This window comes from Danio rerio, chromosome 23, assembly GCF_049306965.1.
Source record: "Danio rerio strain Tuebingen ecotype United States chromosome 23, GRCz12tu, whole genome shotgun sequence".
Taxonomy (NCBI): Eukaryota; Metazoa; Chordata; class Actinopteri; order Cypriniformes; family Danionidae; genus Danio; species Danio rerio.
The window spans coordinates 41138115-41152500 of record NC_133198.1 but is presented as its reverse complement, the minus strand read 5'-3'; the positions used below and the strand labels follow the sequence as shown (position 1 = coordinate 41152500).

The 14386-nt window shown below is 39.0% G+C and overlaps 1 protein-coding gene across 3 annotated transcripts in view; it reads right to left on the bottom strand.

The window, feature by feature from the left end:
* Positions 1–14386, bottom strand: part of LOC101883438 (uncharacterized) — a 121806-nt gene that overhangs the window by 30459 nt on the left and 76961 nt on the right. For 2 of the 3 annotated variants that reach the window (XM_005162454.6, XM_073939318.1), the window contains exon 11: positions 10779–10865. In XM_005162454.6, the coding sequence (XP_005162511.3) occupies positions 10779–10865 (87 nt within the window). Of the gene's footprint in view, positions 1–8421; positions 9055–10778; positions 10866–14386 lie in introns of those variants that run through there. The other variant, XM_073939319.1, reaches the window with a different exon arrangement.

Here is a 14386-nt window from a genome sequence, read left to right as displayed (position 1 = left end):
AACTTCAAATATTATATATTTTGTCAAATAAAAAGCTTTTCTAGAGTCAACCACCATTTTGTGGCTCAAAAGTATAGTTTCAGGCACCGTTTTGGCACCAGTAGTGTTTTAGAAGTATCGATTTAGCACCGAATTTAGCATCGAAATTACTCCAAACGATACCCAACCCAAGAAAAACAGGAATGTTGGCAGGTATGCTTACCAGTTTATTAATGATTTGATCTGATATAGTTAGTAATCAGACTGTTAAAAACTTCTAAGCGTTAGGGCTTATTATGCGGTTCTGGCGCCATCTTATGGATAGAAAACGTCAACCGTCTTTGGTCTACTCAGTATGACAGGTAATGGCCGCCGACAAGCTCTCTCAGAAATTGTAAATATTTTAAAATATACACTATTCTTGCAAATAAACTGCATAGCTGCAATCTAAACAACTACATTCTCGACTAAAAAAGCCTCAAAAGTACATTTTGTTGTCTAACAACAGTAATATTTGTCAAACTGTAGTGTCTGTTTGTTGCTGGCTGTATGTGGGCAGAGTAATACACAAAGGGTAAAGAGGCTGTATGGATGCTGATATTACTTAAATATCTATACAGCTATCAGCCAATCAGATTCGAGAACCAGACAGAACTGTTGTATAAATTATCAAAAAAAAATGTTTTAACTTGGCCATTTTTTTCAAGAGCATTTTGATCTAGAATACATTCAAGATAAGATAATCAGGTCAGGTTGAAAGAGTTCTGCTTAAGGCATTCTGAACCACTACTATTAATTTGCTTGTTTAGTTATTTTCCAACCCATCTATCAAGCCGCTGTACCAAACCGTAGAGTAAATGCAACAACGCAGCTTGCTTTGACATGTAGGATCAACAAGCAGACCATATGCTCATCTGTTTCTATCGTAACCTATCGTGCTTCATTCCTACCTGGCGGATTCACACCTTTAAACACTAATTTAACCAAAGCTAGAAGTGAATCTAATCAAGTCCCGCTGGGCATAAACTTCAGCTAAGCTTCTTTCCAATCCTCCAAATGAGTGTTCTTCTTGCATTTTTGATTCTGGTTTCCTCAAAAACTCCTGCCTCTCAGAGCATCGCACGCTCTCTGTTTACTAAAAGCTCTCCACGCCACAAGGAGTTAGCATTCCTCCGACAGCTCTGAAACAAAGCACAAACACGCCCAGAGAGCTCTTCGGTATTCCCCGCTCTAAGCCAGACCAATTTTCCACCCTAGCACCCAGCCTGTCAGATGGTGGGCAAATCCGCCTTAATGTTACAGGTTTAAAAAGTCAACCATGTCAGACAATCCTATGGATTTAATGGCAGTGTTGGAAACAGAACCCTGGGTACTTGTTTTGGGGAGATCTTAAACAACAGAAGACCTCTTCGTGAGGTCAAAACCGAGTTATGCTATAAGATTTTCAGACACAAATAGAACTGATCTTAAAGGGATAGTTCACAAAAACATGAACATTCAACATCATTTATCTTTAGGCCTTGTAAGGCATCCATCCAAAGCCAAAGCAAGGCCATATGCTCCTTAATTCAGTCACTCATAGTCAATAAACCACATAATCTCTTATTGGTCTAGGTTCGTTAGAATGTTTATAATAAAAATATTTTATTATAAACATTTGTAAAATTGAATACAGGTTTTTTACATTATAATAACAATACTTAATACTTCAATTTATCTTAATTTCTATAGCTCTGACCTCTAAAGGTGCTCTAGCGACTGTGGTCTTTAGCCTCCTTGGTAGAGCAGCCGACTCCCATGCAGAAGGTTGACGGTTTGATCCCAGCTTGGGGTGTGTTGGGTGGTGAGGACAGGCAGGGTTAAATTGGTGCCGTGACCCGGATGGAGTGAGGTTTAGGGGGGTGAGTGTAACAGAAGCCAGCTAGTAAGTGCTGTGCAGGTAAACCTCACTCCTCTGACCTCTAAAGGTACTCTAGTGACAGTGGTCATTAGCCTCCTTGGTAGAGCAGCCGACTCCCATGCAGAAGGTCGCCGGTTTGATCCCAGCTCGGGGTGTGTTGGGTGGTGAGGACCGACGGGGTTAAATTTGTGCCGTGACCCGGATGGGAGTGAAGTTTAGGGGGGTGAGTGTAACAGAAGCCAGCTAGTAAGTGCTGTGCAGGTAAACCTCACTCCTCTGACCTCTAAAGGTACTCTAGTGACAGTGGTCATTAGCCTCCTTGGTAGAGCAGCCGACTCCCATGCAGAAGGTCGCCGGTTTGATCCCAGCTCGGGGTGTGTTGGGTGGTGAGGACCGACGGGGTTAAATTTGTGCCGTGACCCGGATGGGAGTGAAGTTTAGGGGGGTGAGTGTAACAGAAGCCAGCTAGTAAGTGCTGTGCAGGTAAACCTCACTCCTCTGACCTCTAAAGGTGCTCTCCTTGGTAGAGCAACTGACTACCATGCGGAAGGTTGCTGGTTTGATCCCAGCTCGGAGCAGGTTGGGTGACGTAAGACCCGCTGGGTTACACTTTTACAATGTAGATTGTGTCAAACCAGTTTAACATAAAGGTTTTATTACATTCAAACTTTTTCAGTCCAGGGTTCAGAGTATAGTTTAGTTTTGTTTTCACTGCGGTAAGTCCAAACACTGAAGAGCAAATGCATCGATAAACAGCTCCACAAGTCCCAAACCAAGCAAGCCAGTGGTGACAGTAGCGAGGAACAAATTTCACCAATTGATGAACCTTGAGAGAAACCAGGCTCAGTTGGGTATGACCATTTCTCCTCCAAACTTCTTGTACAGAGCTGCAGTCTAGACCTCAGAGGCTGGAGATCGCTGGACGTCCATCGTGGAGAAGCTGCAGAAGCCGTGAGTAGGTCACTGGCGGGTGTTCAGGCTGGCCCAAAGCATCAATGCAGAGACTTGACGTGTCACTGGGGTCTTTCAGGATTCAATCTCATGCTCTCCACTCCTCTATGACCGCCACAGCATCTGCTCAAGATACAGCCTGGTCCAGGATTATGGAGACCTCTAGAGGTCCTTTATGGTTGGCATCATGTCTTCCTATGTGTTGATCCTTGTTGGGTCTTGATGGTTAGAATATTTGTTTGATTTATTATATATTTGATTTATTTATTATATATTTATTTATTATACGTTTTTCAATTTCTAACTAATCTAAATCTAAAACCAGTTCTGTTACTTGAAATAAAATCAACATATATTAATTATTATTATTCTTATTAATTATTACTAATACTAAAGTGATTTCTGAAGGATCATGTGACACTGAAGACTATAGTAATAAAGCTGAAAATAATCTTTAAAGTCACTGGAATAAATTATTCAATTTAATTATAAACTATTTTTGAACAGTTATTTTATAATGCAATAACATTTACAATTTTACAATCTGTACTATAATTTTGATCAAATAAATGGAGCCTTGGTGAGCAGGATGAGCTTATTTTAAAACATTTAAAAATCCTACTGACCCCAAACTTTTGACCGTAAGTGCATTTAAAATAAATAAATAAATAAATATATATATATATATATATATATATATATATATATATATATATATATATATATATATATATATAAATAAATAAATAAATATATATATATATATATATATATATATATATATATATATATATATATATATATATATATATATATATATAATTTTTTTTTCTTTTCTTTTCTTTTGGTTCAACCCCATAGTAAAAAACAGAAATATATATCAAAAATACAATCAACAAAATAACTATGAAAAATAGAAATATATTTTAGATATTAATAAAACTACAAAAGTATTTTTTAATGTTGAAACAACAAAGGTACCATACATAATCTCTTATTGATGTGGGTTTATTAGATTTAAATTGGAAGAAAGTTTGGTCGTTGCTTAACAATTGCTTATTACAAACATTTAAATTAAAATTCAACTTAAATTTTACCAATCAAATCAAAGTTTAGACAGGACATAACCAAAACTTTTCATTTTGTTTGTCACTACCAGAAACCATGCCACATATTTTCTGTCAGTTCTCAATGAAATTATGTTTGATGTCTCCAAATTCATACATACAAATTATTCCAAAATTTTCTTCTAAAAGTACAAGCTGTTTTTGAACTGTAACAAGAACATTGAAAAGGAAGCTTTTATTCTAAATTTTTTGATACTATTAATAAAGTTTCATATTCATTGATGCAAATATCTTGCTATACTTAAAGAATTAGAAAATTATTTGGAAACCATTAAGAACAGTACTATTGAATATATATATATATATATATATATATATATATATATATATATATATATATATATATATATATATATATATATATATATATATATATATATATATTTGCCATGATGACAGTAAATAATATTTGACTAGATATGTATGTGTGTGTGTGTGTGTGTGTGTGTGTGTGTGTGTGTGTGTGTGTGTGTGTGTGTGTGTGTGTGTGTTTATACATAAAAATATTTATTGCTCTGGATTCAGTCCTTAGAGAAATTAATTTATTTATTTATTTCCAATGGAGGTACATGGCTTTTACGCACAAATAGTGAGCGACGCACTCGCATCTTTCAGGCACTGTAAGGCAACTTGCTGCATAGCTATTTTAAGTTGACAACTTTCAACCCAAGTACTGCACTTGACTGGGTTTAAGTTGAGTAATCTCAAAAATTTAAAGTTGTCAACATTTTTTACAGCGTTGGTGAAAACAACTTTCAGAATGCCGCAAACGCACAGTGAGTCATGTGACTAACCGATTAGCTTTTTAGCACTTTGCTTGGAATAAAAACATTACAGGAATAATGATAGACTAATTACCTCAGACAAATGCAGCACAAACAAACACTACAGTGCTTTTTAACCCCCTCTATAAATAAAACTTGTATCAAAGCTGCAGCAATTGTTTATCAGGTTGTCATCCTCTGAGAAAACAATGGATGGTTGCCTAGCAATGACAGATGCCACAAAAGTGCACACGTTGCATGTTCTGTGTTCTTTTAGGGCCTACTCACACTATGCCATCCAAACCGTGCCCAGGCCCGTTTCCCGGATCATTTGAGAAGTGTGAGTGCACTGAATCAGGCTCAAGCACAGTTCACTTGGCCGGCCCTGGCCTGGTTGGAAGAGGTGTGTCTGAGCCCGGTTCACTTAGGCTTTGGCGTGGTACGCTTGTGTGTGAGTGCAAAACGCGCCAAAGCCCGAAACTGAAAGCGTGACGTGACACTTAAGGCACTGTTTCATATGGATTTATTAATAATTCTTACTGTTCAGTGAACGGAAACTGCCATAGTTTATTAAAGACTCAAACCTCTCACTGCATGACAGCTGCGCGCCTTCAGCAGACCTCCTCATTCCTGCAGCACGAGAGCTTTATGATTGTTTATGAGCGCCAAAAATGGCGGATCTGTTCGGCGAAATATCTGACTGCGTGTCCCCGCATCCCTAAGGACTGTTTGGCGAAATATTTGACGGCATATCAAACGACTGAAACGATATAACTAGAGAAATCTCCACTGTGCTGCTGAGTGTGAGAGCGCTTCTCACTGAACAGCCCAGCAGCGATGACGTAAGCGTGCGGAAGCCCGTTTGTGGTGTGAGCGCGGGCCGTCGGTGGAGACGGAAGGGGGGACAAGCGTGCTTTGGCCCAGTTCGAGGCAACTGTACCTAGTGTGAGTACGGCCTTAGACGCAATATATGAACAGCCGTTAAAGCATTAGCACAGAAGCAACTGCAACATAGCTACAATAAAGTGTAAATATGTTTAATTTATTTAGAGACATAAAAGTTACTATGGAAGACAATAAGTGTCAGCAACCAGCATTCTTCAAAATATCTTCTTTTGTGTTCAACAGAAGGGAGAATCTCGAATAGGTTTTGAACAAGTGAAGGGTGAGTAAATATAGAATTTTTCCTTTTTGGGTGAACTATCCCTTTAAAACATCTGTAGCTGGGCCCTTCAAGGGAAATGTCGACTTTCAGACGTACTGTTTACATTCTCACTACCAACACGCATTTGTCAAAGTGTGAATGACTGGAAAAAAAGACTTGAGCTTCCGGAATCTTGGATGACAGTCGATGACACTACAGAGCACAGCAAGGAGGATAGAACAGCAAGATCGGCTAAAAAAGCTGTCAATCCCCCGAGGTGAAAAACGTAAGCTTTTCCCTGACACCCGAACGCTGAGTCAAGCCTATTTTGATGCTGTATAACACCCATAACCTCTGGAAAATTCTCCGACATGTCCAGGATCCTGACCTCCACACTTAGTGACTTAAACCTCAAGCCCTCAAATGACATATAATCATCTGTCCTCGCAGAAAAGCTCTTGAGGATGAATTCTCCTTTTCTGTGTTCTTTCAAAACACTGCTTTTTTATTAGAGGGATTTTGAGGCATCAATACATTAATAAAACTAGGTTATAATGGTATTAAAGGTGCTGTATCTAAGTTTTTAATTTCTTCTAATGCATAAAAATAGCAAAATAAGTTTGTATATATTAAAAAAAAACATGCCAAGTGAACATTTGTATCTGAAAAACAATGCTGAAGTCAGATAATCTGCTTTGAAAGTGTGTGTTAGGTGTCAGAACGGCTGTCTTTGTTGTGGTTTCTTTAACTTGCCCATTGCCAGTTTAGCTAATTATATTCCAGCACTCCAGGTTGCCTTGATGGAAAACAGCGTATTTGATTCATTCAGTCATGAAGGCTCTCAAAGCAAGTCAGTGACCGAAACACAACCTCCGGTGGACAGTAGCAGACTCCGAAATGAGATGCAGATTCAGAGTTCCACATGTGGTTATTAATTAGCAAATAATATAAATATTACGGACGTAAACATTAGCTGAGCAGGTTACATTGTAACCCTGTGTCCTAACCAGTGTTTTGCAAGTTACTTCCAAATTACTAGTTACTGCTATTTAAAAGTAATCCCTTACCTTACAATATTACTGTCTCAGAATTGTAATATGTTACATGACTCTTATTTTATTTTTTTGTTACTTTGTACTAATGTACTAGACGTGAGACATGTACTCTAGCCAATAAGAACATTCAGACGCATTCACATCTGTGCTGTTATATGAAAACAAAATCCTTTGAATATTTTTCAAGACACATTTAGCTGCTAGATGTTAGTCAGATACCGTTTCTATTGGGGTGTGATGAGATGCTTACGGGCGACGCATTTGCGCAGTAGGTAGTGCTGTTGCCTTATAGCAAGAAGGTCACTGGGTTGCTGGTTCGATCCTCAGCTCAGTTGGCGTTTCTGTGTGGAGTTTGCATGTTCTCCCTGCGTTCGCATGGGTTTCCTCCGGGTGCTCCGGTTTCCCCCACAGGCCAAAGACATGCGGTACAGTTGAATTAAATAAGCTAAATTGTCCGTAGAGTATGAGTGTGTGTGTGAATGAGTGTGGATGTTTCACAGAGATGGGTTGCGGCTGGAAGGGCATCCGCTGCGCAAAAATGTGCTGGATAAGTTGGCGGTTCATTCCGCTGTGGCGCCCCTGGATTAATAAAGAACAAGACAAGAAAATGAATGAATGAATGAGATACTCACTCTCAATGAGACGAGACACGAGATTAGATTCACGAGAATGAGATGAGACGAGATTTTCCCCCTATTTTTAAGAAACCTTCAATGATGAAATTTATGAATGGAAAATAATCTCGGCTAGCCCAGAGTTAAGCTAATGTATGAACCACCAATCAGACAATTCCTAACTCAGTACAAATAACCCAAACATCTTACTTATAGCCATCTTCGTCTTGAAGAATCCCCCCTTCCACCCCCTCTCCTCCTTTTTTGTTCCTCTATAGTGCAGCATGGCTAGCACTCAAGATGTACCTGAGCTCAAACGCTCGTGCTGCAAACGGGAGGGAGCCCCAGGCTAAAGGATCTCATGAGCTCAGAGCTCTCTCCCGGGATAGCATGCCAAACCAGCTTATTACCAATCATCAGCTAAGTGTGAACTCTTGAATGTTAAATTAAAACTAAATTCCTGACAAAAATAAAACACCACATTAACAAAGTGCTCAATAAATAGCAGCGTCTTACAGATCTAAATCTAATTTTTAACTTCCACCTACTGATTTTTAAGCAAAAGTAACTAAAACTCAAAATGTGATGAACAAGCTTCAGATATGTCCTTAAACGCATCTGCAACACTAATGTATTATCATCTTCCTGTACCACGAAAAAAATCCCCTGAGGATAAAATGTCACGTCTCAACATCCCTTTAAAACACTGCATTTGTTCATTAGAGGGATTTCGGAGCCCAGAGTGAACTTAACATCAGACAGAAATGTATTTAATGGTGCAGAATAGAACAGCCAGGTGGGTATAAAGTGACTCAAATAAAAACTAACTTTTGAGATGCATCAGTAATACAAGAGGGATTTCAACCTCCTTCTTCTTTTATTTTTTTGTGCTCACAGGTAAGAAAAAAGCCTTCAGAGTGCTCTTCTGGTGCCCGGCTCTCTAACTAATAAATGACTTGCAGGAAATTTGCCATTAGAAACTCCTTCAGCCCGGTCTAAGTGCCGATTCGTTGCGAACAGAACTCCTGTGTATTAATGCATGATTCTTTTTTTTTTTTTTTCACCTCAAGTCCATTTCATTTATTTTTTTCTGTGCGCCTGCTGTCTGCCAAGATTATCTTTTGCATTAGTAAATGAGCTTTTTATTCGTTCTCTTTGTGTTTTCCTGCTCTCGGTTCAGCCGCGGGCCTCAGGAATCAGCTTTTGCAGAGCTTCAATACTGATTTTCTTCAGGCTAACTGTAAGTGTTGAGTTCAAGAGAGATTGTTTTTTTCACACAAACCAACTTTCAATTTTATTCTTCCGTCAATCATAATCATCAGCGCAGTGCGGTGTGGTGCTGAATGCACAGCAAACAACCACAAAACGCAGATGAACGGACAGTTAAAGACAAAATTATTAGCCCAGAAATTTGTATTTTTTTCATGCATACTTTCCGCTTAAGCTGAAAATTTGAAAATGACCCGGTTCCATATTGTACGTCAAGATGTGTTCTAAATCAGGGGTGTCCAAACTTGGTCCTGGAGGGCCGGTGTCTTGGAGAGTTTAAGCTCCAACCCTAATCAAACACACCGAAACAGCTAATCAAGCTCCTTCTAGATAATCTAGAAACCTCCTGGCAGGTGTGTTGATGCAGGTTGGAGTTAAACTCAGCAGGTTTAGGTACAGAGTTTGTACACCACAGGTCTAGACGTTTAAAAATAACTGTTATAATATTATTTTACTATTATAATAAGTGTCTAGAAAATAAATGTTTAAAAACATATTAGTTTTATTAAAGGGTACATAGTTTATGATTTAATATTAATATAATGGTTCTTCTGAGTGTGCCAGTTTAGGTTCAGTGCAGCACACAGTTCAGATTTTTTTAATATAATGTGTTCAAAAGTGTCATGTTGGGGGCGTGTACACAGCTTGCTGTTTTAGGGGTGTGTTGCTTCACATGAAAATTAGTCTCGGCTTCCCGCCCAACGTAACAAGGGGGCGGAGCCAAGACCTCCCACGCTGTGTGTTTGCAACAGACAGGCAGACCGAGAGAAGCTAAGCTAGGATCAGCATTCAGCCGTACATGTACGACTCAGACACAGACCAAGCAGAGAGTACACAATCATTTGTGTCTCTGTATTTTACAGCCAACTGTGTGCTAGTTTCAAGTGCCGAGGTTGTACATCGTGACTAATAACCACTGAATTAACTCGAAGCCACGATACGGCAAAACAGACATTCTCCGTGGCGTGGCAGAAACATGGCGTGGCTCCAATTGGTCCACCGTTTTTATGTTGTTCAATTAAAAAAAAACACTGTGTGTGTTTATATCACCCCAATATGATGGTCTATACACTATACTTACACGCATGTCTGTCCAAATAGCTTGAAAAGTAGATTTTTCACCATAGGTAACTAATTTATTTTATCTTTGCCATGATGACAGTATATAATATTTTGCAAAAAACTATCTATCTAGAGCGAAGGAGTGGCGCAGTAGTAGGTCTGTCTATCTATCTATCCAACCATCCATCCATCCATCCATCCATCCATCCATCCATCCATCCATCCATCCATCCATCCATCCATCTATCTATCTATCTATCTATCTATCTATCTATCTATCTATCTATCTATCTATCTGTCTGTCTGTCTGTCTGTCTGTCTGTCTGTCTGTCTGTCTGTCTGTCTGTCTGTCTATAATTTATGCTTTCATTCTTTCATTTTATTTATACATTCTCTCTCTATCTAACACTTTTATTCATTCATTCATTCATGCATCCCTGCCTGCATAAATAGATAGACAGAACGATAGATGGAACAATAGAAAGAATGCTGGATGGATAGATAAAAAAACGACAGACAGACAGACAGACAGACAGACAGACAGACAGACAGACAGACAGACAGACAGACAGACAGACAGACAGACAGACAGACAGACAGACAGACAGACAGACAGACAGACAGACAGACAGACAGATAGATAGATAGATAGATAGATAGATAGATAGATAGATAGATAGATAGATAGATAGATAGATAGATAGATAGATAGATAACTGCTTAACATAACTTAAAAAATATTAACAGAAGCATCAAAAAAGCATCTCCTGCGTGTATTTGTGTATCTGAAATGAATGCATGCTAGACCGTTGGTGTATTCTGAGTGTGTGCAAGAGTTCAGAGAGAAAGAGAGACAGACTGTCAGAGAAATGAGTGACTGCTGCAGATGAGATGTTTGTAATGCGGGTCTGACCGGCGCCAGGTCCTCCATGCTGATGGGCAGCTCTCGCATGGTGAGCAGCAGGTCCAGGTGAGCGCTAAGGTTCGGGATGTTGCACATCTGAGGGAGAAACCAGAGACATCATCAAGATATGCAGAGACAAGCCTCGCAGATGCTCAGGAGCATACAGTGCAATCTCAATGTCCATGTTTCACATCAAGAATCGAAAGACATGAGTGTGTAAAAGATTATAATATACTATAATATACAATTGGAGGCGTTGTTGTTTTTACAAATTTCATTCATTTTTCTTCAGCTTAGTCCCTTATTTATCAAGAGATGACACAGCGGAATGATCCGCCAACTTATCCAGCGTATATTTTAGGTAGCATATGCCCTTTCAGCCACAACCCAGTACTGGGAAATACTTATACACACTCATTCACACACAGTCATACATTACGGCCAATTTAGTTTATTCAATTCACCTATAGCGTATGTGTTTGGGCTGTGGGGGAAACCGGAGCACCCAAAGGAAACCAACACCAACCTGGGAAGAGCATGCAAACTAGAGATCTGTGCACGTCTGAATTTTTACTCCGCTTCCGCCAGGTTTTATTCCGCACCTGACCGATCCCGCCATATGTTCAACCTTTGTTCTCTGCCCGACATGCCCTATTTCCTACCCGACCTGACCGTTCCCACTAAATTTAGATTTGTTTTCCAAAATCTCATATTAAAATTGGGTAGTCGCAGAAATGCAGACCTCTAATGCAAACTCCACACAGACTTTTGACATCCAGTGGCTGAACTAAGTATTGCACTGCTGTTTCAAAACAACAAGAGCAGGGTGCCAGACTGACGACCCCAACAGCAGTGTGTCTAACCGTTGAGCTAAAAGGCTGATTTAAACCCTGTTCTTAATAAAGCCAACAGCATGCGATAGAAAGAATATTCTCTACATTAAAGGAATTTTTGTCCTAGCCAACACCTGAAATTTATATTTGAGAAACGGCTTCTATTTCTTGCAGCTGAACAACAGGATAAACTGACAATGTTTGCCTCGTGTACATCTCATATGCTTTATTGTGTTTAGTTTTAGTATAGTTTTTAGTGTTAAATGCTAAATAAAATAAATAAAATAAACCATTTGAATTAGAACTGTGACAAGCCAACACTAGTGATTCGGAATCTACATTTATTAATGTTAAAGTAGTTTTATTGGTATTAATCAGCTTATAAATCTTACCAGTGCAGTAAGTGCACTTTTCTTTCACTTTTTTGTTCCAGAAATCAGGTAAGACAAAAACAGAATCCAAAAAATAAAGCAAACGAGTTCATACCAGGGTGAGAATGTGGTGAAATCTGAAAACGTAGTAAAAAAAATCAGACGAGGGCTTTTCTTTTTCTGGACAGCTTTTGTAAATTGTTGGTTGAGTTTAGGGAAGTTAGCGGGCGGGTCAATTAATAAAATTGGTTGGGTTATGGGAAGGATTTCATAATCATTCAGTCAGTCAGACAGCAGCCTCTCGTGTGTGAACAGCGCGGGCACGAACGCCACTCGCGAGAGACATTTGAGATCTGAAAAATCACACAAAGTGGCCTCTCGCGGATTCGCAAAAACAAAAACTGCAAAAATTTGTACATACCCGGGACGTATTTCACGGCCTCCAGAAACGTCCACGGGACTACATTTTCAGAATGAACCTTGGTTGTGAAATATAATTGGCTAAACTGGCATTAGGCAGGTTAAAGGAACCACAACAACAACAAAAAAAGCTGTATTGGCACCTAACGCACATTTTTAAAACCGAATATCTGACTGCAGCATTGTTTTTCAGATAAACAGTTAGCAAGCAAGTTTCTTAAATATTTACAAACATGTTGTTGTATTTTAATGCTTTAGATAAGTCAAACCTTACATACAGCACCTTTAAATTAACTATTTAAAAAATAATAATCGAAATTTGGTTTATTTATCTACATTTTGACGTCATTTTTTTTTTATTTGTATTTGTGAGATTCATTCATACACATTCAACAGATGTCATCTGAAAACCAGCCAATGATATTTGCCCTAAGGCTAGATACACACACACATATATATTTTAAGGTTAAGACATTTATATTTGACATGTTTTATGTATTATGTATCTCACATATTTGATGCATTTTAAGTGACCACCACAGCTGGAAGGGGTTTCAGTAAGACATCATTTTACAGGACTCAATATTCAGCAGGGATATCTACTGAGAAATACGGAAACACCCAACATGACTTGTTTAAATCCTCAATCCTCAAGCTTTGGAAAGGACTGGTTTTCTGTAAATTTGTCCTACCTTGTCAGATTGTCCTACCTCTTATTCAAAAAGTAGGCAGCCCAATTTGTTGACACAGTATGCTACCAATTAGATTTTGCTACCAGTGTAAATTTGAATGTGGAGTAGTGTGATATGAAGCTGTAATACGGCCCTAACCTACCACAATCCCTTACCCCAACCTCAGAACCATTCACATACAGTGTTGGTAGCATAATCTGATGGGTAGGATCAAATGTCAAGACACTGGCTCTGTGATTAATGCTTCACAAACACATGTCCAGAGTTGTTAAAATGCCTAAAGGAACTGAAGAATGAAAGGATTCTCGTATAAAACCCCTTAATCAAGTGGTTTGGTTCATACTTAAAGTGAAGATGAAGGTTAAGAATTAAAATAAACAAGCTGTCAAACTAAATCCTCTCATGCATTTTTATATAATGAGGATCAAATTAATTTGATGCACTTTTAGACGCATGAAAACAAGGCCATATACATAAAATCAAACCTAGCTGACTTAAAGCCTGCATGTGTGTCTGTAAATGAATAAATATATAAGAAAATAGAGTGTTAGAGGGCGTCACAGTGGTGCAGTGGGTAGCACTATCGCATCACAGCAAGGTCGCTGGTTCTCGACTGGGTCAATTGGCATTTCTGTGTGGAGTTTGCATGTTCTTCCTGTGTTCACGTAGGTTTTCTCCGGTTTTCCCCGCAGTCCGAAGACATGTGCTATAGGTGAATTGAATAAGCTAAATTGGCCAGTGTATGAGTGTACATGCAAGAGTGTATGGGTGTTACCCAGTACTGGGTTGCAGCTGGAAGGGCATCTGCTACATAAAACATTAACTGAATAAGTTGGCGGTTTATTCCGCTGTGGCAACCCCTTATTAATAAAGGGACTAAGCCAAAAATAAAACTAAACAATGAATAACTTGTAAATGTTAAAAGCTATTAGTTACTATGCTTTAAAGTAATTAGCAAGTAATAGAGTTAGAATGAAACGAGGGTGTTGATGCCCATTCTGACCAATCACAGATGTTTCTGCTGAGCTCCTGAACACACAGGCATTCAGCTCATGCTGATATGCTCTCTCATTGGCTGCAGCTCGTCACTACATCGGACCACACGTGGGGTTGAGTCGGCCAACTGCTCTGGAACATTTAGCATGCTAAATGTTGGATTTCCGTCTGCGAGGTGTCGGCGACGCGTCAGCGAGCCTCTTTGATGTGTTGTTCAGTAGTTCACACATAAAGAGCGGCGAGCGCCGAGCACCTGCAGATTTCTTCCCCATCACAGCCCGATCTGTCGGTGAGCTCGTTAACTT